The sequence below is a fragment of the Neofelis nebulosa genome, chromosome 9 (assembly GCF_028018385.1).
Source record: "Neofelis nebulosa isolate mNeoNeb1 chromosome 9, mNeoNeb1.pri, whole genome shotgun sequence".
In the NCBI taxonomy this organism is placed as follows: domain Eukaryota; kingdom Metazoa; phylum Chordata; class Mammalia; order Carnivora; family Felidae; genus Neofelis; species Neofelis nebulosa.
Window position 1 is genome coordinate 49,095,665 of NC_080790.1, and position 26,606 is coordinate 49,122,270.

General features: G+C 41.5%; 1 protein-coding gene and 2 long non-coding RNA genes across 10 annotated transcripts in view; 1 reads left to right on the forward strand and 2 right to left on the reverse strand.

Annotated features, from left to right (window-relative positions):
- EVA1A (eva-1 homolog A, regulator of programmed cell death) overlaps positions 1 to 26,606 on the forward strand; it is a 49,858-nt gene that overhangs the window by 18,281 nt on the left and 4,971 nt on the right. For 5 of the 7 annotated variants that reach the window (XM_058683563.1, XM_058683562.1, XM_058683568.1 and 2 more), the window contains 2 exons: positions 5,463 to 5,585; positions 11,588 to 11,758. In XM_058683563.1, the coding sequence (XP_058539546.1) occupies positions 11,713 to 11,758 (46 nt within the window). In that variant the 5' untranslated portion in view covers positions 5,463 to 5,585; positions 11,588 to 11,712. Of the gene's footprint in view, positions 1 to 5,462; positions 5,586 to 11,083; positions 11,320 to 11,587; positions 11,759 to 26,606 lie in introns of those variants that run through there. The other 2 variants (XM_058683566.1, XM_058683567.1) reach the window with 2 other exon arrangements.
- LOC131484854 (uncharacterized) lies at positions 52 to 21,696 on the reverse strand. 2 transcript variants are annotated; one of them, XR_009248481.1, is made up of 3 exons: positions 21,573 to 21,696; positions 15,574 to 15,780; positions 52 to 1,409 (listed from the first exon to the last, which is right to left on the reverse strand). It is a non-coding gene; the product is annotated as an uncharacterized LOC131484854 (long non-coding RNA). The 2 variants fall into 2 exon arrangements; XR_009248482.1 differs by lacking the exon at positions 21,573 to 21,696 and adding an exon at positions 17,088 to 17,391.
- Positions 22,627 to 26,606, reverse strand: part of LOC131484855 (uncharacterized) — a 33,795-nt gene continuing 29,815 nt past the window's right edge. Inside the window, exon 3 of the long non-coding RNA XR_009248483.1 lies at positions 22,627 to 24,960. This is a non-coding gene — a long non-coding RNA (uncharacterized LOC131484855). The remainder of the gene's footprint in view (positions 24,961 to 26,606) is intronic.

Consider the following 26,606-nt stretch of genomic DNA (forward strand, 5'->3'; position numbering starts at 1 on the left):
ACTATATGCAGAAGATTGGCACACAGGGTTATAGAAGTCCAAAAGGGAGAACAATTATGTATGCAGGGGAAGATCAAAGAATGTTCTTGCAGGAGGTGATGTGATGTGGATCCTGAAGGATGGGTAGGACTCAGAAATGTAATAATGTAGAGAAGTACATTTAGCAGAGTAAAACCCAGAGGTGGAACTGGTTGGGAAGTATACAAAGAAGAGAGTGATTCTATTTGCTTGACATTGGGCTGTTATTGAAAAGAATTTTACTGTGTAGGAGATGATTTTAGGACAGAGGAGTGGCATTATTAGAACAGTTTCCTAGTGCTCAGCCTGGCTCCTGTGTATGATGCTGGCGGTGGGGGGGTGGGGGGGGTAGGTTGGGTGGGAGGCTTTTTTGAGTTAGGCAAGTGGCCGAGAGCACGGAGAGTCAGAAGGGATAGGAGGTAGAATTTTCAGGGCAAGAGAGAGGAAGGGCTCATGATAACCCCCAAGTTTGAACCCAAGTGATTGGGAGGTTCAGGATATTATGAACACTGTAGAGAAAAGAGGAAATGGGTGGGCGAGGAATGAATTTAGGACACAATGGGCTGGAGAGATCTCTGGCAAATCCAAGTGGAGACTCCCATTCTCCCTTGTTCAACCTCAGTGTTTTGGACTCCTCTGTCAGGTCACTCCTCTCAGCTACGACCAAGCCTGGCTTTGGCACCTTATCTGACTTGAGGCACTAAATACTGACCCCCTGATGGGCTGACCTAGGGCTGATGATGAGAACCTTGTTGTTCATCTCCAAACCCTCACAGGACCAGCCTTTGCTCATCCATCTCCTTTGCAAATTTGTGTTCTCTTTCTTATTTCTCACTCATCTAGGCCTTCCTGGGCCAGAAGCCCCTGTCTCCAGGCTGGTGCCAGGGCCCTGGAGGCTGCCTTCCTGGTTTTTTTTTTTTCCCACCAGCTTAGGGGACACCTTGTGGCTTCTGGCCGGTGCCTATTTTTAAGGCCCACAGGACTGGCTCCACTTTGCTGTCTGCAAAGTCCAGTCCTCAGGGCACATATGGTCCTTAGGGATGGGTACAGGCCCTCTCTCAGCTCCCAAGTGCTACTTCAAGTGCAACACCATACCTCCCCAAGTGACTTCCAGGAAATGAGAGGTGTCCAGCAGGTGCACAGCAAGCACACTCTGCACCCTGCATCCATCTGGGACCTTTGATGAAAGCATCTTGCATCCTGCCTCCCTCTGTCCCGCCCTGGTTATCCTCCCACACCTGGACACCTGACCTTCATGCTACATGGAGGTCTCTGCGCTGCTGGTGCTGATGTTTCCTGTCTTGGCCATTTCTGCTGCTGGTTGCACCTGGGTGCTGGCAGTGCTGTAATCCTGTTCCATGGAAGCTTCCTTTGTGTTTGTGGTTTGGGGCCTGCAGAAATAAACCGAAACTGGGGAGGGTGCTGGGAGCATCCAGAGCCTCTGTGACTGATTTAGTCAAGCATCTTCAGTCACTTTCTTCTCATTCTGAAGACTTCACATAATTAAAACCATCCCTGGCCAACACTAAATAAATTTTGCACATGCTGCTTGAATTACTGTGCAGTCTTACCCCAGTGTGGCTTTCTACGAGATTAATATTTCACTGAAACTATTCCTCTGGGTAGGCGGAAGCCAGCAGCTGTGGAAATTCAACATTTGCTTTATACAATGAAACTCTAGGACAGGGCTGCTTTTCACATTTCTCAGATATGTAGCCCATTTGGAAAAAAAAAAAAAAAAAAAAAAAAAAAAAAAAGCACTCTTGGCAGAGTCCGTGTGGCATGAGCCAGATATCCCAGCTTGTGTTACTATATATTTAGATATAAAGTGATGAGAAAATGGGCTTCTAAATGCTTATCATATAACACCGGCGCATAAAAGTTGGAATTACTATTTATTGAGCACCTACTATGTGCCAGGCATTTACATACTCTGTATCCTCACAAACACCCAGAAGTGCACCAGACTGGGCCTATTTGCCTCCTGATCCCTGTTCTATCTTGGACAGCAGGAGCCAACCTGCAGGCTGCCTTTCTCAGCCTCAAGGGTGCTCTGGTTTCCTGCTGGGTTTGGCCCATGGAGGCACCACTGGGACGTTAGAGGGTAGAGGAAAGGAGGAAGCCAATGTTTTCTCCCTCCGTCTCTTCCTCAAGCATCTCCTCTAGTAGTGGCCACATCTCTGTGATTCCAGATTCTTCCTGGTGACCCAGCTCTTGGGCAACACTGCGTCCTCCCTTTGTCCCTTCAACTCTCTGCTGTCCAGTTTTGCTGCTCTCTCGATTGCCTCATGGTCCCACCCCATACAACCTTACTCCAACTAATTTCATCTTTTAAAACTCATGTCAATTTGAGGGGTGCCTGGGTGGCTTAGTTGATTAAGTGTCCAACTCTTGATTTCAGCTTAGGTCATGATCTCACAGTTCATGAGTTCAAGCCCCACATCGGGCTCCTTGCTGATAGTGAGGAGCCTGCTTAGGATTCTCTCTCTTCTTCTCTCTCTGCCCTTCCACTGCTCTCTGTCTCAAAATAAATAAGCTTTAAAAGTCATGTCAATTTCAGAAGTACTTTAACCCTCAAATTTGTCATCTCTTATGTGAGGCTTCACATTTTAGCCTCTCTCTCACCTTCCACCTGCATTTCTATCTTTATCATTGTAATCAGTTCCCTGCATTAAATTCTTTCTGTTGAAAATTCTTGAAACAGTTTTTGTTTCTCTGCTTCCATGCTGACTGATGGGTTGAGATAGGAATCAGCCTCATTTTAATGATAAGGTCAACTAACTTGTCTCAGTCTTAAAGATAGGGGATGGTGGAGCTGAGGTTTAAATTCAGGCCTGATCCTGAAGCTTATGAGGTTTTCCCTACATTAGCCTGTGTTCTGTTCATTGGTGCTGCATGAACCAAGTCTAATTTCTTCTGCATAATCCCTTCATATTCTAGAAGAAGGAAACTCTCACCATCTCATTCTCCAAGATTTCCCCAGATGAAATTCTCTTCCCTTCAACTGTTGCTTATAAGAAAGAATTTTGAATTTCCCCTGATATCTTGGTTGAGTCTTTTGGATTCATGCTTTTTAAACTTTAATGTGAAAATTATGATTCAGGATGACTCTGGAGACGGTTTCAGATTTACATGCAATTGTAAGAAATAATACAGGGAGCCTATGTTCCATTGAACCAGTTTCCCTAATGATAAAAATTTGCAAGACTGTAGTACAATGACCACAGCCAGGATGTTGTCACTGATACAGTCAAGATGCAGAACATTTCCATCATCACAAGCCTCCCCCTGTTTCTCTCTTATAGGTGTGCTCACCACCCTTCTGACCCCACCCCCTCCTTAGCCCCTGAAACCACTAATTTGTTCCCCATTTCTATAATCTGACACTACAAGAATCTTATATAAGTGAAACCATACAATATGCAACCTTCTGAAATTGAATTTTTTCACTCAGCATAATTTTTTGAAGATTCATCCAGGTTGTTGCATGAGTTAAGATTTTGTTTTGTTTTGTTTTGCTTTTCTGAGTAGTATCTTATGTCATGGATGTACCACATTTTGTTTAAATATTCACTCATTGTAGGAAATTTGGGTTGTTTCCAGTTTGGAGCTATTACAAATACAGCTGCTATAAATACCTATGTGGATTTTGTGTGAACCTAAGTCTTCATGTCTCTGAGATAAATGCCAAGGAGCAATGCAGTTGCTGGTTGTATGTTTGTATGTTTTTTTAAGAAACTGCCAAATTGTTTTCCATAGTGGCTGTTTCATTTTACACTTCCATGAACAATGTATGAGTGATCCATTTTTCTACATCCTTATCAACATTTGATGTTGTCACTATTTTTGAAGATTCTTTATATATTCTACATACTATTCCTTTTGGCAGATAAATAATTTGCAACCCCCCCCACCCCCAACCCTGTAGTTTGTCTTTTCATCCTCTTAACACAGAGGAAATGTGTTTAATTTTGATGGTGTCCAAGTTATCAATTTTCCCTGTTTTGGAATGTAATTTTGGTGTCAAGCCTAAGAATTCTCTGCCTCATCCTTGATTCCAGTGGTGAAAGAAGTAGGAAGATATAAGGTCTGGTTCTGGTTGGAGAGTGGGATTTCTGAGTGTGAGTCAGTCACCCATAGTTACTATGGGAGGGCCTAGGAACAAAGAGCAGAATGAAGACATGGTCCCTGCTCTTAAGGAGCTCGCAGCCCAGATTTCAGAGGTTGTGCCTTTCTGGATGTGTCCCTGGAAATGGTTTGCTGCAGTGGGTTGGAGGGGAAGTTTGATGGAGCAAAGGAAGCCAAGTGGCTGGTAGGCTAGCATGTTGGATGTGTCACGGTGTTTATCAGTCCTGCAGAGAAAAGCAGGTTTCTCTCTGTGCAATAATTTCTCCGGGACCATGTGTATCCTCTTCCCATCCTGTGGTGTAGGAGCTCTTTTTCCATTCAAGCCTTTGCATCTCAGACTCCATGTGGCCAAGTTGGCGCCAGCTCTTGCGTGGTTTTCAATAGTGTAGAGGGGAGGGTGAGTGGGCATCAAAGACCTGCTTCCACCCTTTGGTGCCTGAGTCTCTAAAGAGCTATCAGTTCTGTGCTTCAAGTTTCCTTTTCGTTCTTGCCCTTAATTTCTTCACGAGGCAAATGGAGATAGGAAAGTGCCACAAATTCTCTGTGAGGCTGAGGCAGCTGGGATAAGTATCTAGAAGACATAAATAAACCAGCAGAAGTCACATGCGGCAGGAGTCGGCAGGAAGTGGTGCGGACAACTGAATGCGTGGATACAGTGTGTAGGTGTGGAGCAGAGGGACTCCGGGATGGACTCCAGTCCTTCTGCACACTTTTCAGTGAAGCTGGCAACATAAAGAAGCTGTGTGGGATTCAGTTGTTTCAGGGACTCCCGCTGGCCTCCCTAGCTGGGCTGAACATAGCTTGAGGCCTTGAGACTTCTGGCTGTGCGAAGTCACACATCAGCATTTCCAGGTTTTTTGTGCCTACACAGAGCTGCATGAGGCTTCATTTCATGGCCCATCTGGGCACTGCTATCTGGGAACCGAATTTCCTCCCTTCCTGTTCCAGGGAGATGCTGGCCTGAAAATTTCAGTGGTGAGGGGCCACGTGGACACATCCCATTCTGGCTGTTTTGTGGGCTTTGGCTGACTGGAGGAAAGAGGAAGCAAGCATCTCTGATCTTTTACCCCTTGCTTCCCTTTCTATGAACTTGGGAGTTTAGTTTCTTTGGCTGTCTGGTTCAAATTCCACATTAACGTCTGGCAGTGGGCTTTATCCTCTCCAGAGATGCTATTCCATCTTTTCAGAGGTCCAGGTAAACATCATCTGGGCTTCTCTGTGAGGTGCATGACGACACTAGGTCTAAGGCATGATGTGGTCTCCTGAGCATGTGATGGCTTTCTGATGTTTTCTGTGCCATTTCTCTTTTCTTTCAGAACTTGAGAAGCCAACTGAGGCCAACCAAGTTTCAGAACCTTTACTGCCTCACACCAGCGTCAGCAGGGATGAACTGTTTTTGCCAGATAATCCTCTGTTCCTGACAGCACATCTCTCCCCAGGTAGCTAAGGGGATAACGAGTTTTTACTACCCTCTGCACACTATGTAATGAGATAGTAACCTGCATTGGGGCTAACACACCAGAGCCTACTCATTGCTGCTACTAAAGTATAAGATGAAACGTTCATCACCTGGCACATTCTATTTTATACATTCAGTGATTACACTCAATATAAATGAGTGGACTCAAGGTTCCAGAGAATATGATTTTGTACCACTGGAAATGAGGTTGCCTCTAGAATGGAAGCCTGTGAAAATAGCATATGATACATACGATTAGCCATTCAGTCTACGAGATGGTGCTCATAGACAGGCTGTCATCTTCATCAAGAGACTAGCATGTGTTCAGGGAGACAAAATTATGAGATGTAAGTGATGGACAGAAGCTGTGGTTGTTCAATTGTGTTGCAGTTAGTCGGTAATTAGGAGGAGTTTTAGGTCAGGGATGAAAGAAAGCTGTCAGAGAGTAAGAATTGTAAGAACTGGTGGGTTCTGCCCAAAGAGAATGTGCTGTGATTCTGGTTGACTGGTCCTGGAGTGTCCTCTCTACACATGATTTTCCCCAGAATAGTGTGGGATTAATCTGATGGGTTATCACCAGGAGAAAGCCTTGTCTTTGAAAATATGCAGCTCCTTGGTTGCAGTTTTGCCCTTGCCATGATAATCACCAGGATCCACTTGTCTAGAAGAGGATCTGATTTAGCTCTTGTGCCAGCTGACTCTCCAGTTACGAATTAATCAACTGCTATTGGTTGATGTGTTCCCTTGAGGGCTTGGTTAATGTGAGCTATTCTCCAAGAACCCATTCACTTCTGGTCACTATGAATATTGAGTTGTTGGCCCAGACCTTGCACTCATGTCCTGATCAAGGCCTGCCAAGCAACCCCTCTCTCTGACACCTTCCTGACGGTACTGGTGATGAGCACGAGGTTCACAAACACTGAGAGTCACTTAGACTGGTCAATGAAGGAATGATGTTTATTTCAGAACAGGGTTTCTCAAACTTGATACATTCCCATTTTGGGCCATTTAGTTCTTTGTTGTGGGGAACTATCCTGTGCATTGTAGGATGTTTAGCATATCCTTCCCTCCTACCTACCAGATGCCAATATCAACCTCCCACTGCAATTGTGACAACCAAAAATGTTTCCACATATTGCCAAATTTCCACATATTGCATTTGCCCTGGGGGGCAAACTACCCAAAGTTGAGAATCATTGATTCTAGGAGCTAACCAGTGGTAAGGGACTTCCTTGAGGAACAGACCACAAATTGTACTTGGGGGTGGATGAATGCTTCATGCCCCTCACCTTCATATTGGTAGGTGTATCGATCAGGGTTCCCCAGAGAAACAGAACCAGTAGGGTATATATATATCCTATTCATAGGATATATATATGTGATTATGGAGACTGAGAAGTCCCAGGATCTGCCGTCTGCTAGCTGGAGACCCAAGAGAGCCTGTGGTATCATTCAGTTAAAGTATGGAGGCCTGAGAACCAATGGTGAAAATCCAATCTGAAGCTGGAGAAGATGAAATGAGATGTCTCCACCCAAACAGTAAGACAGGAAAAAAGGGTCAGATTTGTCCTCCCTCCGCCTTTCATTCCATTAGGTCCTAAACAGACTGAATAATGCCTACCCACATTGGGGACAGAGGTCTACTTTTGTGAGTCCACAGGTTCAAACGTTAACCTCATCTGGAAAAACCCTCACACACACACCCAGAAATAATGATTAATCTGGGCACCCCATAGCCAGTCAGGTTGACTCGTAAAATTAACCATCACAGTAGGAGATACAGAAGAATTTTAGTGATAAGTCAGCCTGCTCAGAGCCAGTCACAGCCCTGGTATCATTTGGTGTTCTAGGTGGCTTAGAAACACCCTCAGAGACTTATGCATACAAAACTCATGCCTAAATGCTCTTTTTGGTTTTCAGCTAGCCAGCATTTACTGTGAGTCTCCTTTCATCAGGCACCGTGTTAGATGCTTAGGTAACAAGGATACATCAGATGCCTTTTCAGTCTAGAAGAAAACCTGTAAACTGATCGCTCCAATTACACTATCATAGATGCAATATTAGAAGAATACTTGGAGACTTTGATAGCCAAAAAAAAAAAAAGGGGTTTGAGTGATTTGGAGCTTTACTGCAGTGGACCTTGTTTTTTTGCCCCCTCAATCATGAATATTTATTGAATTTTACACAAACATATTTTTGTCTGTAATGATGTGATATATTTTTCCTCTGAATCTCTTAATGTGATAGATTATTTAGTATCCAATTTTTTAATAAGTGAAATTACATCTTTTACTTGTAATTAAACTATATTCATAATGTGGTATAAATTAGAATTTAATTGACTTCAATTTTAATATCAGCATAAAATAATTCTGCTACCATTCCTATTAACTTGAAACCAAAATTTGATTGCAGGATTTTTTAAACGGATTAACCTTCAAAATTCACCATTGTACCTCATTAACACCTTATTGCTATTATTTTGAAATTGTGGTAAAATATATATAAAACAAAATTTACCATCTTAACCATTTTAAACTTACAGTTCAATGGCATTAAGTGCATTTACACTGTTGTGCAAGCATCCATTTCCAGAATACTTTTCATCTTGCAAAACTGAAACTTTGTACCTTGTACCCACTAAACAGTAACTTCCAATTCTTCCCTTTCCCTAACCACGGGCAGCCACCATTCTACTTTATGTCTCTGTGAATATGACTACTCTAGTTACTTCATAAATGTTGAATCCTATAGTATTTTGGTTCATTAGAGTTCTTTTGTGACTGATTTATTTCACTTATCAGAATGTCCTCGGGGTTCATCCATGTTGTAGTACGTGTCAGAATTTCCTTCCTTTTAAGGGGGAAAAAAGTTACAGAGAGGAAAGGAGGCAAACCATAAGAGACTCTTAAAAACTGAGAATAAACTGAGGGTTGGTGGGGGGTGGGAGGGAGGGGAAAGTGGGTGATGGGCATTGAGGAGGGCACCTGTTGGAATGAGCACTGGGTGTTGTATGGAAACCATTTGACAATAAATTTCATACTAAATAAATAAATAAATAAATAAGACCTTAAAAAAGGAATTTTCTTCCTTTTAAGTCTGTAATATTCCATTGTATGTATATACCATATTTTGTTTATCCATTCATCTTCCTTCTTCCCTCCCTTCCTCCCTCCCTCCCTCCCTTCCTTCCTTCCTTCCTTCCTTCCTTCCTTCCTTCCTTCCTTCCTTCTATACTAGCCATCCTAATGGGTGTGAGGTGGTATCTCATTGTAGTTTTGATTTGCATTTCCCTAGTGATTAGTGATGTTGGGGATCTTTTCATTAGTTTATTGGTCATTTGTGTATCTTCTTTGGCGAAATATCTATTCAGGTCATTTGCCTATTTTTTAATCAGGTTGTTTGATTTTTTGTTGTTGATTTTCTAGGAGTTCTTTATATTATCTGCATATTATCCCCCAATCAGATATATTACTTGCAAACATTTTCTTCCATTTTGCGGGTTGCCTTTGCACTTTGCGGGTTGCCTTTGCACTTTGCTGATTGCGCCCTTTGATGCACAGAAGTTTTAAGTTTTGATGTAGCCCAGTTTATCTATTTTAGCTTTTGTTTCCTGTGCTTTCAGCATTTATCTAAGAAATTGTTGTCAAATCCAGTGTCATAAAACTTTTCTCATATGCATTCTCTTAAAAATTGTATAATTTTAGTTCTTCCATTTAAGTCTTTGACCCATTTCTAGTTAAATTTTTAATATGGTATAAGGTAAGGGTTGGACCTCATTCTTTTGCATGTGGATACTCAGTTTTCTCAACACCATTTGTTGAAAGGACTGTTTTTCCTCATTGAATGGTCTTGGCATTGCTGTTGAAAATCATCTGACCATATATGTAAAGATTTATTTCTGAGCTCTCTGTTCTATTCCAATTGGTCCATATGTCTGTCTTTATTTCAGTACTACATTGTTTTGATTATTGTAGCTTTGTAATAAATTTTGAAATCAGAAAGTATGAGACTTCCAACGCAGTTCTTTTTCCAGATTCTTTTGGCTACTTGAGATTCCTTGAGATTCCATATGAACTTTAGTATGGACTTTTCTATTTCTGGAAAAGAAAGAATTCTCTTTTAAAGGAAACATTTGCCAGACAGATAAGGGGAGCAGGGGGCATTTTAGACAACAGGAAAAGCATGATCAAATGCATGAAAAGATAAAAGAGCTTGATATGTTTGGGGAACTAAAAGTAAGCTGGTAATGTTGGAGCATTAGGCATGTTGACATTTCTGTGTATATGCGTGTGGGTGTAGACTCGAGGAGATGAATTAGGAGCTAAGGTAGGAGTCAGATATTGTGGAAGTGTCTGTGTATTGTGAGAAGAAGTTTAATGGGGATTAGTTGAAGGGCTGGGCTGTGGAGTGAAGTGATTATGTTTGTACTTTATCAAGATGGCCCAGTTGGTGAGAGTGTGCACTAGATTGGGCAGGAAGAATTTGTTAGCAGAAGGATTAGGTGAAGCAAAACTCCCAGAAACGAACTGGCGAGACTTGTGCTATGGTAGAATTAGTGGGGAAAGATAGGAGGGAATGGATCTGAAATAGTTTTACACCACTACATGCTCAGACATTTCCCAGTGACTTCACTCTCTTCCTGGGTCCTGAAGTCCTCAGATCTGCAGAACAGTCTCTGAACTCAGAGCGGTGGTTCCAACTATTCACTTGTATCATATAGTTGTGACCTTTTAAGAACTCCAGTGGCTGTTGACTATGGCCCAGGGCTCTGGCTCAGAGGTGCAGGGTCCCTCAGCAGTAGCCGGCCCCTCTCACAGCCCCTGAAGCTCCAACTCCTCATCCTGCCACTCCTGGGCCTCTGGCTGCTCCAATGACCTTGTGGTTATTTCTGTCTTACCTGTGCACTGGTCTTTCTTTCCTTGCTTTGGTTTTCCCTGAGCCCACTGGAATCCACCAGAACGTGAGTTGTCTTCTCTGTTGTGACCCATTCCATCCGCCTGTGGAACTGCAGCTCCCCAGGCCCCCTTGTGTGGTCCATGTTACTGAGGCCATAACCCACCTGAGAACCTGCTTCTTCTCCAAGGACTGGAGTGCTCTGCTTCTTTAGCTTTCCCCAACCTGACATCCCTCCATGCACTGTGACTCAGTTCCCCACCCTCAGCCTAGAGCAGCATTGAATAGGAGTTGTCAGGGTCTTTGCTATTTCTTTCTCCCTTTATCTCAGCGAGGGTTTTGCTGAGTGAACTGGGTGATAAGAATGCTAGGTCTGAGCTGCAGCAGCAGCAGCTGCAGAGACGATGTGCTCCAGCAGCCAGAGGCTGAGCCACTTAACACTGAGATCCCAAGTCCTTCCTTGTTCTGAACCCTGGTGGGACCATTCTGCTGGTTGGCGCATTCCTGGTCACAGGTGGAGTCATGGAACTGCGGGCAGGGAGTGGGCTCAAGCTCCCAAGTTCTTGTGGGCATTTTAGAACTGGAACCACTCTGGCAGTTCTGCGATAGTCAGCTCTGACCCATTGCCAAAGACGTACATTTGGTGACCTGTAGGATGAGGCAAACGGATCAAAGTACACAAGGACTGTCAGTGCAGGAGAAAGCAGAGCCAGGCAAGGAGTGGGCTGCTGCTTGGGGTTACAATGAGCGATTGAAGTAATGATGGGCTGTGCTTCCAAGGCGAGCCAGACAGAATGCAATAGAAAGTTGCAGGGAAGGTGAAGGAGAAGTGTTAAAAAGGGAACTGGGGAGGAGATGGGGAAGAGAGAGGGGAAAGTCCAGGAAAAACAGAAATGTACAGAGCTGCTGCTTCCTTGAAAGCCATGAAGCTTGCAGAGCAAAGGAGGACAAGACCCCAGATCCCTGGCTGGGAAGGCTGGTTGGCATTTAGGGGACTGGGTCTTTGTTGTTGAGCCCAGGCTACCTGGAATATGGCCTCAGAAAAGCAGAATGTGTTCTCATCACTTACTTTGTGTTTCCAAGCAGAAGAGAAGCGAGGGAGGTGCCACCTTGATCCAGCTGAAGCATTTCCAGGAAGCTTCTCTCTGGATGCCACGTCGAGGCTGCCCTTCTGCCGTAGCACAGAGCTGGTGATTGCCGAGTGTGTGGACATGGCTTTGCTCAGCAACATCCTGGCGGCCTATTCCTTTGTCTCAGGTAGTTGTCCAGTCTCGGCTGGGCCAGGGTTGAGGGCTGAGGGTATCTCCTGAGTGGCTATCAATGGCCTTATACTCAGAAGAGAAATGCTACACAAAGTGGAGGGATCCTGCTGTGCTGAATTTTGAGATGAAAGATCTTCTGGTTTGACAGTTAAGCTTGGTATTCTCTAATTCAGCAGATGATCTCGGGGGGGGGGGTGGGCTTTCAAAGTTTTATCTTGCTAAAAATATTTGGTTTCCTTGGGGCTCAAGTGAGTGAATAAAGTAGCCTGAGGCTATTATTACTTGTCATTGTGCACTTGACTCCAGGTGAGAGAGGCTCATGGAGTATCCTCAGCCTGCTTATTTCTGTGCCGTGGTTCTCAGCCCCACCCAGGTGTGTGTGTGTGAGTGTGTGTGTGTGTGTGTGTGTGTGTGTGTGTGTGTGTGAGTGTGTTTGTGTGGGGGGCATGTGTTTGTGGGACTGTATGAGGTATCTCATAATCTCCTGGGAGACGTGAAGACATGAAGCATGTAAGTCTGAGAGAGTCTGTTACTTGCCCCTTCTTTGATTCAGAGTTGTACTCTTAAGAATATAGCTCACTGTCTCCTCAAGATGCTTAAGAATAGAGAATATGCTGTTCATATAAGAGAAGCCATTTAAAAATACATGAAAATATACCTCAATCAAGCTGAAATTTTAAAAAAATACATGAAAATGCTCAATGGTTTGAGTGACCAGACGAATTTTCTGCTGCTTGAGTGAATTTTATTTTTTGATAGTTTGCTTTGGCTTTGTTTTGTCTTGCCTCTTGTCTCAGGATGTTGTGTAAAAAGGAAGGGGCTGAGGCCCTGATTCGAATTCCTCTAAGCAGAGGGCCAATTTTGCTTTCTGCTTCTCTAGCCGGGGTTGATGTGTGGTGACCTCAGAGTTCAGAGGTAAAACCTGACATTTCTATTTACAGTGGCAAATCTGAGCCAGGGTTGAGGATAGAGGAAGCTCATGGCTTCTCTTTGAGAGAGGATCTCGGATGATACGCAACCTAATTTTAGAAAGGAGGACTTCTCAGGGTGGCAAGATGCAGCACATGGCCTGCACATGCCTCAAGGCCAGGGTTCTCCCGTCCTGGGTCAGTAAAGGCCTGGGTCATCAGTCAGCCCCTCACCTCCCTAAGGAAGTCTGGTGCCTGCGGCCTCCTTCCCCAGGCACCAAACCCCAGAGGAATCTCAGCTTTGCTCTTGCTTCAAGGCTGTACTGGGGAGCAAGGGCACTGGAGTTGGAAAAGAGATATTTGAAACTCTGGTATCATGTTTCATAAGCAATTGAATGATGATCCTCTCAACTCTGTAGTGAAGACAAACCCAAAATGAAGTGGGTGGTGGCAGGGAGGGCCTGGAGGTTCCAAGGCCTCAGAGGCACTTGCACATCAGCTGTTGCAAGAAAGTATCTCGGGTGAGAACATACAGGCTACTGGACTTCGGAGTTGTGTTTGGCACAGGAGGTTCCTGGCAGTTTTCCATTTCAGCCGGCATGACCCTGAGTTGTGACCATTGAATGTGGTAACTCATTGAATGGTCTGGTGTTTACTGTGGGTCTTGTGATCTTGCTAGAGCCGAAGGAGTACATGGCCCTGTTTTTCTCTCCCCTCCAACCTTCCTCCTTCCAACCGCATATTCTGGAATTAAATATTGATTGAGAGACAGGAAGATAATGCTTCTTTTAAGTAAATATGGGCTGAAATAAAAAGAGAATGCAAGGAAATGGAAAGTAAAGTGGCCAAAATAAAATGTGTTCGATCTAGTAAATAGACTTGATGGCTGAAAATTAATTCTGAGTGTGATGGGGGAACAATCCTTGTAAAGAAAATGAATTAAGAAAATTTAAAATATGAAGGCGGATACAACAGATACAAAAATAATTGTTTTAAAAGAAGAAAACAGAACAAATGGATAGGAGGCAATAATGAAAAGTATGTTAGAAGAAAATTGTAAATCATGTCCTAATCTTGTAGCTGTCTCATGTTCTCATTCAGCTGAATCTGGTCTTCAACTACACAGGGGCCCCTGATCCCTTCTAATTTCTTCCAGAGCATCACTTGACTCTTATTTTGTCCACGTGGTCCATCATTTCAGCAACATATTTGCTGATGCACACAACTCCCTTATTCTTTGTCCAGCTTCTGATTAAAACAACAGGCAAAACACTAACTCTAAGCAAACCCTACTTTCTCCCCTTTCTCCCTCTGCACTGAAGTAACCAAATCCTGCTACAACTTTGCAGATGGAACCCATTGGAAATCCATGGTATCAAACCTCAGCTGGGACTGAAGCACTATCTTGTTCCCATGCATCACAAAGCCATTTCAAACCCTGGAAGTTCTAGTAATTTAAATACCTATTTATCAAAATGTAACCTACAATTAAATGGCAAATGCAAACAAAGAGAAAAAAATGCAGCATTAATGAAGAAGGGCTAAAGTTTATAATACATAAAGAGTTTTTACAAATCCATAAAAGATCGGTGTCTCAAAGAATAGTAGCAAAGAACAAGAATCAGCAGTTTGCCAAAGAAACAATGCAAATTGCTGATAAAACACACACAGCTTGAGTTCTAGCAATTGAACAAATGCAAAATAAAAGCAATGAGTTCATATTTTTATTTTATAAAATTCTCAAAGATTTGAGTGATTATGTATATAATTTCAATTTTGGAGACAGTGTGGGGAAGTGAGTACTCACAGTGTTACGGAATTGTAAATTGCTACAACCTCTCTAGAGAATGATTTGGGAACATCTGTCAAAAGCCTTAGAAACATGTGTGTCATTTAGCCAGCAGTTCCACATCTAGGAATTTATCCTAAGGACCTAACTAGGGACATGGGCAAACATTTTACTATGAGAACAATTGATCTCAGAACTGTTTATAATAGTAAAAAATCAGAAAAATGGGTGAATATTAATTGAAGCAGAAGGATGTGCTGTTGAGTGAATAAAGCCTGTTACTATATAGTATACCCAATATAATCCCATTTATATTTGTATATTCACATGTATATGTAACCACATTTTACTGCAAATTATATCTGGATGTTGGGATTTTATGAGTGCATTTGTGCATTTTTAATTTTGTTTTGCTTAGCTGTATGCTTAAGTATTCTATACTTCATTGACATCACTTTTGTAATAAATAATGTTATTTTATTGGAATTTAAGATTTAGAATTATATCATACATATATTTTAAAAATTACTACTCCCTTATTCTTTTCTGACTTCTAGACCTAAGTATCTAAATGCCCTGAACATTACCACTTGGGTGTGCCATAAGCATTTCAAATTCAACCTGGCCTGCAATGGAATATTGTCCTTCTTTTTAAATTGTTCTTTCTTTGGTGTACCATCTAGGGCATCAGTTTTACCAGAAATACGATTTCTAGTCTTTGGTATACCTTATTCACTGCCCATATACAATTGGTTAGGGTTGATCTATTTTGCCTCTCAGTGTTTCTCATATGGGTCCCCTCCATTTTATTCCCACCATCATTGAATTGATCCAAGCCCCACTGAGTTTTTGCTTATCTTATCATGATATTTCCCATGGTCTGCCTGCCTTCAGTCTTGATTCATAGACTGTGTTTTATAGCAAAATGATCTTTCTGAACTGTAGCTGTGATGATGATGTAATTCTTTTTATTTTTTAGAATACTTTAGAATACTTATTATCTCTGGGATGAAGTTCAAACACTTTTGTATGTTTTAATAATTAGGATTGTTTTAAGCTGCAAATAATAGAAAATCTCAACTTGGTGGCCTAAACATGTAAGAGTTATCTTACCTTCATAAGAAGTTTGGAGGTAGGTGGTCCATTGGTTCAAAGATGTAGGGACCAGCATCTCTGTGATTTTCATGTTCTTTCTATTCTGGCTGCACAGTGGCTGCTGTCACTCTTGCCCTCATTCAAGATGGTTAAAAAAAGGAAGGATGTTCCAGTAGATCTCTTCTCATATTTCACTGGCCAAAACTTTGTTACATGACCATTTAGCTGAAAAAAATGACAAAGTTTTTTCAACTTTTAGACCAGTGACTCATAACCAGATGTGATTTTGCCCTACAGGGGATTTCAGGAAATGTCTGGAAACACTTTTGGTTGTCACAAATGGGGTGGGGTGGGGCTACTATTAGCATCTATCAGTGGAGAAACGTCCTATGATGCACAAGACAACCCCCACAACAAAGAATTAACTGGTCCAAGAGGTCAATAGTGCTGAGGTTGAGAAGACATGCTCCAGAGGCAAGTAAGGGAGAAGGGATTTGGGGATAGTGTTAAGTTCTCCAACCTGCAGTTTCTTATGTGGCTTACCAGGGCTTTTAGTGCCTGAACTTGACTTCTCTGTGCTGTCATTTAGTTGTAGACCTCCCTGACCAACACCTCACTCCAATTATTCTAAACCACTTGCTAGGCCTTTTCTGACCTCTTTGCCTTTGGCAGTCATTTCCTTTCCCAAGAATTCCTCCCTTCAGTCCTCGACTGGCTAGCTCCCTCGCAGTCTTCAGAGTCTGCTATTTACTCTCTTTGCTCCCCCACCATGGCTTAGGTGCTCATCCGTGTGCTCCTCACACATGTTTTGTTTCCCTTGATCTCAGCACTTGGATTGGAGGAGTTAACATTTCTTGTTTCAACTCTGTGCAGCCAACCCCTTGGGATCATAATATAATAATTTATGATGAGGATAATAATCTCATTAATAGTAATAGCCTCATGAATAACTTCTAATAGGGTTAGAAAGATTAAATGGAATGATTGCTCTTTAATTTAATGTTTTGAATTGATAATACATTTCTCCTGCTCACTCTTCCATTTCCTTTAGTTTCTTCCTTAAAGTCACCTTCTCAGTTAAATTCCCTCTGGTCACTCCACCTGCCTGCTCCCCTCCAGCACACATCTGACACTTCGTACCCTCCTTCCTATTTTTACTGTTTTCTTCTCCTTATCACCTTATTACCATCTAACATACAACTATTTTATTTGTTTATTTTATTTAATATCTCTCTGAATAGACTACAAGCTCCCAGGAACACTGGGGTTTTTGTTTCTTTCCTCAGCCTCTAGAATAGAGTCTGGCACCTATTAGATGCTCAACAATCAGTGAATCAACATGGCTCCATGATCAAACAATATAAAAAGATACATAGTGAGAAGTTTTAACTTCCCCTCCATCCAGTCCCCAAGTTTGACCTATCATCAGGCTTCTCTGCATCCTTCCAGGGTCCTTTGTGCACAGGTAAGGAAATATGAACATACAGTCTCATTCTCTCCCCTTTTATACACAGGTAGCATTTCATACATACTGTTTTGTACTTTGCCTTTTTCAGCGAGCAACCAACGTATCATAAAGATGTGTTATAGCAGTGTATAGAGAGCTTCCTTATTCTTTTAGACAACTATATCCTGTTCTTATGTACAGATGAACCATAATTTAACCAGTCCCCTGCTGATGGCCGGTGAGAGTGATTCAAATCTTTTCAAATGGGCAACAGAGGGGCGCCTGGGTGGCGCAGTCGGTTAAGCGTCCGACTTCAGCCAGGTCACGATCTCGCCGTCTGTGAGTTCGAGCCCCGCGTCAGGCTCTGGGCTGATGGCTTGGAGCCTGGAGCCTGTTTCCGATTCTGTGTCTCCCTCTCTCTCTGCCCCTCCCCTGTTCATGCTCTGTCTCTCTGCCCTCCCCTGTTCATGCTCTGTCTCTCTCTGTCCCAAAAATAAATAAAAAACGTTGAAAAAAAAAAATTCAAATGGGCAACAGAGTTGCAATAAATAAAACAAACCATGGCATATACACATGTTCAAGTGTATTTGTAGAATAAATTCCCCAAAGTGGAATTGTTGGATCAAAGTATGTATAAATTACTAATTAAGATAAATATTATCAAAGCGCCACTTAAGAAGGAATTTTACCAATTTACTCTTTTTAAGATGCATAAGAAGGTCCTGCAACAGTATTTCCCAACTGTTGGGTCTTTGACAATCTGATAAATGAAAAATATACATAAATATCATTTAATTTCTGTTTCTCTCGGTCATAGGTCAGGAAACCTTTTCTGTAAAGGGTCAGATAAACAGAGAACAGTCTCTCTGTTCTAACCGTTCAACTCCTGTGTTGATAGCATGAAAGCAGACATAGATAAAACATAGATGAAGCGGCTGGCTGTGTGCCAATAATAAAACAGATGGTGGTCAGGTTTGGCTTTTGAGCCATAGTGTGCCAGTTCCTGCTCTAGGTGAGCATCCTTTCATATATTGAAGGGCCATTTGTATTTCTTTTTCTGTGAACTGTTCGTATCTTTTGTCCATTTTCTTTATTGGTTGGTCTTTTTTCTTAATGCTCTTTCTAGAATGCTCTTTATGCACTAGCTCTTTGTCTCTGTTACATATTTCAAACATTTTTCATAATTTTGGCATTTGTCTTTTAACTTTGTTTACAATAATTTTTTTCAATGCAGAAGTTTTGGAGATCACTTTTTCATTTAACTAATATTCTTTGAATATGTAATTATAAGTACAGTGGTGTGGACTATGTAGTAGGTCGCTAGAATTTGAATCATTTTTCCTATGAGACTGGCTTGAGAAATATTGTGTCTTAACAGTGAGGGGACCTAACCCACCATAACTCAACTAATAGTCACAAATCTGGAGCTTGGAGAAAGTACCATAGTTTCTGTTCTGTGTCATCCCTCTTCTGGAAATCCTGTGAGAGTTGAGAACCTTTGTGTCTTTAGCCCAGAAGGCACTGTAAACTAACAGTAAATTTTTGTGGAATAAAGTAACCTTTTATTGACCTATAATATTTGAACAAATTTTAACAATTGGAATATACTCTCCTGGAGAGGGTTTGGTAAAAGTAGTACTTTCATTCACAGCCAATGGCAAGAAAATTTAATGTACTACTTTTGAAAACCCACTTGGTGATATGTATCAAGAGGTATAAAAATATGTATCCCTTCTAACACAAAGATTTCTTTTCTGAGGGGGCGCTTAGGTGGCTCAGTTGGTTAAGCATCTGACTTTGGCTCAGGTCATGGTCTTGGGGTTCGTGAGTTCAAGCCCTGCATTGGGCTCCGTGCTGACAGCTCAGAGCCTAGAGCCACTTCAGAATCTGTGTCTTCCTCTCTCTATGTCCCTCCCTCACTCATACTCTGTCTCTGTCTCTCTCTCTCAAAAGCAAATAAACATTAAAAAAAAAGCGTACTTTAAAAAGAATGATTCCTTTTCTGAGAATGCATTCTAAGGCAACACATGAAACAAACAAGCGGAAAAGGAAGTAGTGTTACACACAGAAATACTCTGACTATGCATTTGTCCAAACTCACAGAATGTACAACACCTAGAGCCTGAATGTAAACTATGGACCTTGTGTGATTATGATGTGTCAGTGTTGGTTCATCAACTGTAACAAAGGTACCGCTCTGGTAGGGGATGTTAATAATGGGAGAGGCTATGGGTGTGTGGGGGTGGGGAGTATGTGGGAAATCTCTGTCTTTTCTTCTTAATTTTGTTGTGAACCTAAAACTGCTGTAAAAAGTCTTAAAAGCAAACAAAAAACCCATGCAGATAAAAATATATAAACTATATAAATATAATGAAGTAAATATAAATAAATATGTACATATTCATATGACAGGAAAAAAGAACAGAAGAACATTCACTACACTACACAGTATGTAGTTATATTCAGGTTGTGAGCTTATGGTTGTTTTACAAATTTTTGTCATCCCCTACTCTTTTTAATGCTATATACACACATACATGTACATTTATATGTATGCACACATATATACACCTACATACATCTATATACATGTTAATCAACATACAATAAGTTTATTAACTGGACTTTTAGAAACTGTGTATTCATGATTTAATTCAATAAATATTTGTGAGATACACATAATGAGCAAGGCAATATGCTAGATGCTCTGGAAATTCAAAGTGAATCATGTGGATTCTGCCCTCAATTTTCTCACTGTTATATGGGAAAAATAGTAGTTATATAACTAATTACAATACAACTACATAAAGTGCTGCCTAGATTGGAGGGGCTAATTAATCACACTCTTCCTTCCGGACTCAAGGAGCCAGAAACGCATCAGAATAGGGTACTGACTATAGCAGTGGTTAAGCCACAACAGAGAATGTTCTGGGCCTTCTACCTAAGCTCCCCTTAGTCCTGGGGTGATACGATGGCAGGTCTTTCCTGCCACAGGTGAAGAAAGGTGAGCAGGGTGGGTTAGGATTATGGGTAAGGGAACAGAAGGCCTCTTTCGGGGAGTGTTTATGGCCTGGATGGTCTCAAAAAGGTGATGATGGCCTCAAAAGAGGTGAAAGCAAGGGAGTATACTCCAGAGCCAGCCTAGTGGGGCAGGGATTCTCCAATATTCCCTCTTCCTGAGGAAGAACAAGTCAGGGATGGAAGAAGGAGGGAAGCTTTTTCCAGCATTTCAGAAAGGGCAGAAGTGTTAGTAGGAGTCTTCGCTTTTTTATGGTGAGGGACAGAATCTCATAAAGAGGAATCCTTGCAATGCCTGAAGAGTTCAGAGAAGAAATGATGCTGAATACTCTCTGATACAACAAAAGCCCTGTTACTCTCTTTAAAACCTATCTGTAAAACTTTTTTTCTTTCCAGTCAAGGGATTGCAAGCTTTGAGGCCAACAAGAAAAGTCTAGGCAGGAGAACCAATTACACTTGCACGGAGACCAGCTGATCTGGCCTGGGCTGCTTCTGCTCTTTTGCAGAGTTTGCTGGGCATGGTCTGACCTCTGAAGGTGCAAATGAAATTAGTCCCAGGACCTCCACATAGAGCCTTTTCCTGCTCATGAAAACAATGACCCTGCAGGAAGCAAGATACAGCAATACATTTATTTTTATTTACTGAGGGAAAACAACCGGCAATAGCCCTCCCCACTCTACTTCCTGGCTAATTAACAGCTGTCTGGATCTGGCCAAGACCAGGGTGGATCATTGGCCAAGAGGAAGTGACCTGGAGCAGAGATGAGAAAAAACAACCACGATAGAGCTACAGTTTCGATTTTTGCAGAAGCATGATGAAGAAAACCAAAACAAATTATATCAGCTGTGAAAATCAACCCTGAGTCACCTCCTCAGGATCCAGTAAGGCCCAGTAAACTCCCTTGCTCTCTCTCATTGCTTTTGCTGGGCTTCTCTAGGAATCCTTGTCTGAGACTGCTGTAGGCAAAAAAGTATGTTTTCTGGTTGAAGTAGCAGGACAGGATGGACTAGTTAAGCTGGGAGAGGGGAGAATAGTGGTTCCCAAGATAAAGTTCAATAACCATCTTCCAAGTTAACCTATGTAATGGGAGGCTGTGAGGGCAGGGTGTGAAAAACATGGAGAAATACATTCACAGGGAAGAAAGGGTGGGATGAGAAAAGGAAGGAAGGTAAGGGAGAAAGGGAAAGAGGGAGGAAAACAGATAGATTAGATGGATGGAGGGATGGATGGGAGGGAGGGAGAGAACTCAGAAGGAAGGAAGAGAGGGAGAGAGGGAGGAAGAAAATAAATAGAGTGAGTTATTATTTATTGAATGCCTATCTTTGTTAAGATCATGGATAATCCTTTTATGCTGGTCATCTGTAATACCTTTAACCCTTACCACAATTCAGTGGGGTAGGTAAGTGGTGTTTAAGAAATGACTTAGATGAGGCTTCAAACTGATGCAGTTCTGCCCAATGGCTTTCCATCTTGGTAAAAGCATGGATTTGGGTATCTTTTCTAGAAAGCCTCCTCAGAGCCCCATATCTGAACTTTAGCTTTTCCACTTACCTTTATGTTTCCAGAGATCCCTCTTTATGCTTCGTAATAGCTCTTCCCTTTGGTCCTGGAATGATTGGGTCTGCTTCCCTGCTGGTCTGCTCCTTAAGGCAAGAGCTGCTTCAGTTCTCTCAGTTTCTGCTGGATATCAACCAGACAGAGTTCAGTTTCATCCCCCTTCACTGAACATGTATTTATTTATATCAAGCAATTAATTCTTATTAGATATAATTGACATAACATTGTATAGATTTAAGGTGACAAGGTGTGGACTTGGCATGTTCATATATTGCAGTGTGATTACCATCATAACATTAGCTACCATGTGTCTCACGTCCCCTAATTATTATCTCTTTTTTTTTTTTTTTTTTGTGGTGAGAACAATTAAGTTCTCTTAGCAACTTTGAAGCCTGTAATACAATATTGTTTTCTGTAATTCACTGTGCTGTGCATTAAATCCCCAGGACTTATTCGTCTAGTGGTTACAAATTTATAGCCTTAAACAACACAGCTATGATTCTCTCATTCTCTAGCCCTTGTTCCATCACTATACCCTCTGTTTCTGTGAGGAGGGCCTCTTTAGATTCCATATATTAGTGATAACATACAGTATTTGTCTTACTTTGTCTGACTTATCTCAATTAGCAATAATGTACTTATGGTCACAACACATTGTCTTTATCCATTCATCTGTTGATGGACACTTAGATTGTTTCCACGTCTTGGTTATTATGAATAATGCTGCTGCAAACATGGGAATGCAGACATCTCTTAAAGATACTGATTTCACTTCCTTCTGCTTCCCTGTTCATTTCAATAGATGTAGAAAATGCATTGGCAAAATACAACATTCTTTCATGATAAAATCCTCAACAAATTGGGTATAAAAGGAACATAATTAAATATGATAAAGGCCATATATGACAAACCCAAAGCTAACATCATGGTCACTAGTAAAATATTGAAAGCTTCTCAACTGCATACAAAAGATCCACCATTTTATTCTTTATAGTTTTGATGCCACCATTTACCTCTTTTTACATTGTGTGTCCATTAATAGATTGTAATAGTTATAGTTATTTTTAATACTATTTTCCTTTAACCTTATACTATCATTTAGTGGCTAATACGTGATTCTGTTACAGAATTAGAGTTTTTAAAATCAGACTGCATATTTACCTTTACCAGTGTGTGGTATACTTTCAAATGTTTTCATGTCACTTAGTAGCATTTTTTCACTTCAACTTGATGAACTCCTTTCGGCATTTCTTGTAAGGTAGGATAGCCTCAGCTTTAGTTTCTCTAAGAAAGTCTTTATTCCTCCTTCATATCTGAAGGATAACTTTGCCATATAGAGTATTTTTGGCTGGCAATTTTTTCTTTCAACACTTTAAGTATGTCATTCTACTCTCCCCTGGCCTGTGGAGTTTCTGCTGAGAAATCCACTGATAGCCTAATGGGTGTTCCTTTATAAGTTACACTCTTTTTTACTCTAGATGTGCTTAAGATTCTTTTTCTTAATTTCATTATAATGTGTCTTGGAGGTGTTTTTGCTTTAAGATAATAGGGTGATCTAATAGCTTCATGAACTTGGATGCCAAAGCCTCTTCTCGGTTTTTGGAAGTTCTCAGCTATTTTTTTTTTTTTTAATTTATACAGAGAGAGAGAGAGCACACATGAGCAGGGGGGAGGGACAGAGAGAGAGAGAGAGGGAAAGAGAGAGGAACTACCAAGCAGACTGCATGCTCGGCATGGAGCCTAATGTGGGGCTTGATCCCATGACCCTGGGATCATGAGGTGAGCCAAACTTGAATTGGACACCCAACCGACTGAGCCACCCAGGCAGCCCTCAGCTATTATTTTAAAAATAATCTTTCTGGTCTCTTCCTCCTCTCTTCTCCTTCTGGAACTCTGATTATGCTAATATTTGTACATCTGACTGAATGGTCAGGTCACATAGGCTTTCTTCACTCTGTCATTTTTTTTCCCTCTGTTTGCCTTTGATTGGGTTATTTGAAAACAACTGGCTTCTAGGTCACTTCTTTTTGTCTTCCATTTGATCTCCTCTGCTGCAGATTCTCTCTATTGCATTTTTCATTTCAATCATTGAATTCTTCAGCTCCAGAATTTTGTCTGGTTCTTTTTTAAGGTTTCTATCTCATTGCTAAATTTTTCATTTTGTCCATATATTTTTTCCCTGATTTCATCGAATTGTCGTCTGTGTTTCTTTATGGCTCATTGTTATTTTGAATTCTTTACCTGCTAGATCATAAGATTTCATGTCTTTGAAATCTTTATTGAAGGATTATTATCTTTTGGTGGTGATAAGTTTCTTGATTCTTCATGTTCCTTATAGCTTTGTGTTGCTGCTTTGTCTTTAAAGTAAAAGACACTTCCTCAAATCTTCACTAGTTGCCTTCAGATGGAGTATATTGTTCATTGATCCTGTTTTATCTGGACTTGCATTTATACACCTGCTCCACACTTCTTACTCCCTCTTGTGGCAAAATTTTTAAAGCTTTTATGTCTTTTCTGGATCTTCTTACAGCTCACCTGGCTGGCTACTAGAAACCTCCCTTTTGTTTTCCAGAAGGTGGTGCTACAGCTCAAGTTTGTGGTTTCTCTCTTGCCCACAGATCCTAGTCTATTTTTTTGATAGCACTCTAGTTTACCCAGCTTTCTTTTGCTGCCAATCTTGGAGGCTGAGTAAGGAGCCACCTTAGAGCAAGGGAAAGTGTAGGTTTAGCACTTGGGGCATGAGGGGTGTCTGTCAGCTGGTGGAGAGATCCTTGGCTGAGGTTCTCCCAGTGGATTGTGGGTGGACTTTCTCCAGACATCCTGAGTGCAGTCAGCATGAACCATGTCTCTTTAATGCCCTTTGATAGTCTTATCTGTCTCTTTCCCAATTTCTTCCCTCCCCTCAGTCATGGGGGTCCCACTTCAGACTCTGGATGTTCCCGGAGGGAAATGGGTTTTTCCCTGCTGCATCCAGCGTTGTTGGGGTAACCAGGCACTCACACACATCTCTCACTTCCCCCCACAGAGTGGTGCCACCGGATAGTTCAATTCTGTGCTGTCAACTTGGAGGGGAGGGGCAATGCCAGAAAAGTTCCTTCAAACCCCTTTATTGTTTGTTTGTTTGTTTGTTTGTTTGTTTGTTTCCTTAAGCGATGTGCTGGAATTGTTTCATCCAAGTCAGCACTTTTCAAAATTTTCCCCAAACACAGCTGGGAAGGGTTGGGGTTGGGGTTGCTAGTTCCACAGCCCAAACTGAAGTCTGTCTGTGGTCTATTATGGGATGATCAGGTGGGCGAGACTCCTCCCGGGTTTCTTGGGCTATGTTGTTGGATCACAAGACTCCCACAGAGACACTTTTGTTTGTGGATGGATGCTTAATTAGCTGTTAAAAACAAGAGACACAAAAAGTAGGGATATGTTACACTGCTATGATACTGATGTCACTTCCCTTTCACCACATTTACATTGTTGACTACTCTTGCATCTACTATTAGTGTCCTCTTTTCTTCACTCCTCTTCATACCTCTAATTTATATCTATTTTATTCACATAACTGTCTTTTTGGCAGGAGTTTTGGAGAGAAGGAGGTATCATAAACACATGTGTTCAATATGCTGTGTTTAGACTGATAGAGCCTTTTTTGGGGGTACAATTTAGGATGCATAAAACTTCAAAATGCCTATGCCCTTTGATGCAGTTATTCTATTTCTAGGTAACTAACCTGTAGAAATAATTCTGCATGTGTATAAAGAGATGTGTACAAGAACACAAGCATGTTGACTCTAGCATTGCTCAAAATAGTAAAAAAAATTGTAAACCACTTATATTGATAGTATTCAGGAAATGGTTAAATAAACTTTGATATGTCCACGCTACAGAACACGGTGCAGCAGTCAGAAAGAATTCTGTTGACATATCTGGAAAGTTCTCTAAAAAATATTCTTAAATTAAAAATATATATATATGATACCACTTACATTCTTTAAAAATCTACAAAACAATGTGTATTTTGATTCATACTTACAAGTGAATACAGATTATGGAAAACTAATTTGTTGATGGCAATCTTGGGTCATATCACATTGATTATGCCCTGTGACTCAAGGCCAGGCATGCCCCTATGTTCTCATACTTGCTTAGAAAGGGAAGGTTATTCACCCCAAGTCTCTCATCCTGTTGAGCACATCATACAGGGATCATCATTGGGCTCACTAAGCATATTGCACATCAACAGAATGATTATTTTCTTTTCTCACCAAGGAAAAGTTCAAATTTCTCCCCCACCAATTACCTGATGAGGTTATTATAAACTACCTACTCTGGCCTTTCAGTCTGTGATTGTATAAGCTATCTATTGCTGCAAAGCAAAATACCTCAAAACTTAAAACTTAAAACAATACACATTTATTATCTTGTCATTTCTGTGGGTCAGGAATCTGAGACTGGCTTAGCTGCAAGGCCAGGGCTGCACTAGGAGGGCATGGTTCACTTCCACATTCACTCGCATGGCCGTCGGCATGATTCAGTTCCTTCCAGGCAGTTAGCCAGAGGCTACACTTAGTTCCTTGCCATGTGGGCCGCTCTATAGAGCAGCTCACAACATGGCAGCTGGCTCCATCAGAACAAGTGAGTGAGAAAAGCCAGAGAGAGAGAGAGAGAGAGAGAGAGAGAGAGAGAGCGCATAAGCAAATTGGAAGTCAGTCTTATATAACCTAATCTTAGACTCATCCATCACTTTTGCCATATTCTATTTGTTAGAAATCCTTGACTGGGTCCAGCCCATTAGGTCCAGCCCTCAAAGGGAAGGGCTTGTGCAAGAGTCTGAATACTAAGAGGTGGGGGGGGGGGGTGCAGGGAGCATCTTGGAAGCTAACTACATTTGTTGACTAGACCTGTAATGGTATAGTTAGAATAAGGGAGGCAGCTATCCTTGGTTTTATTTATAAATTTGTTGTCAAGAAGAAGAAGAGGAAGAAGCAGGAGCAACTGCTGCTGCTTACAGCTGTGCTTAAAAGATTATTCAGGGGT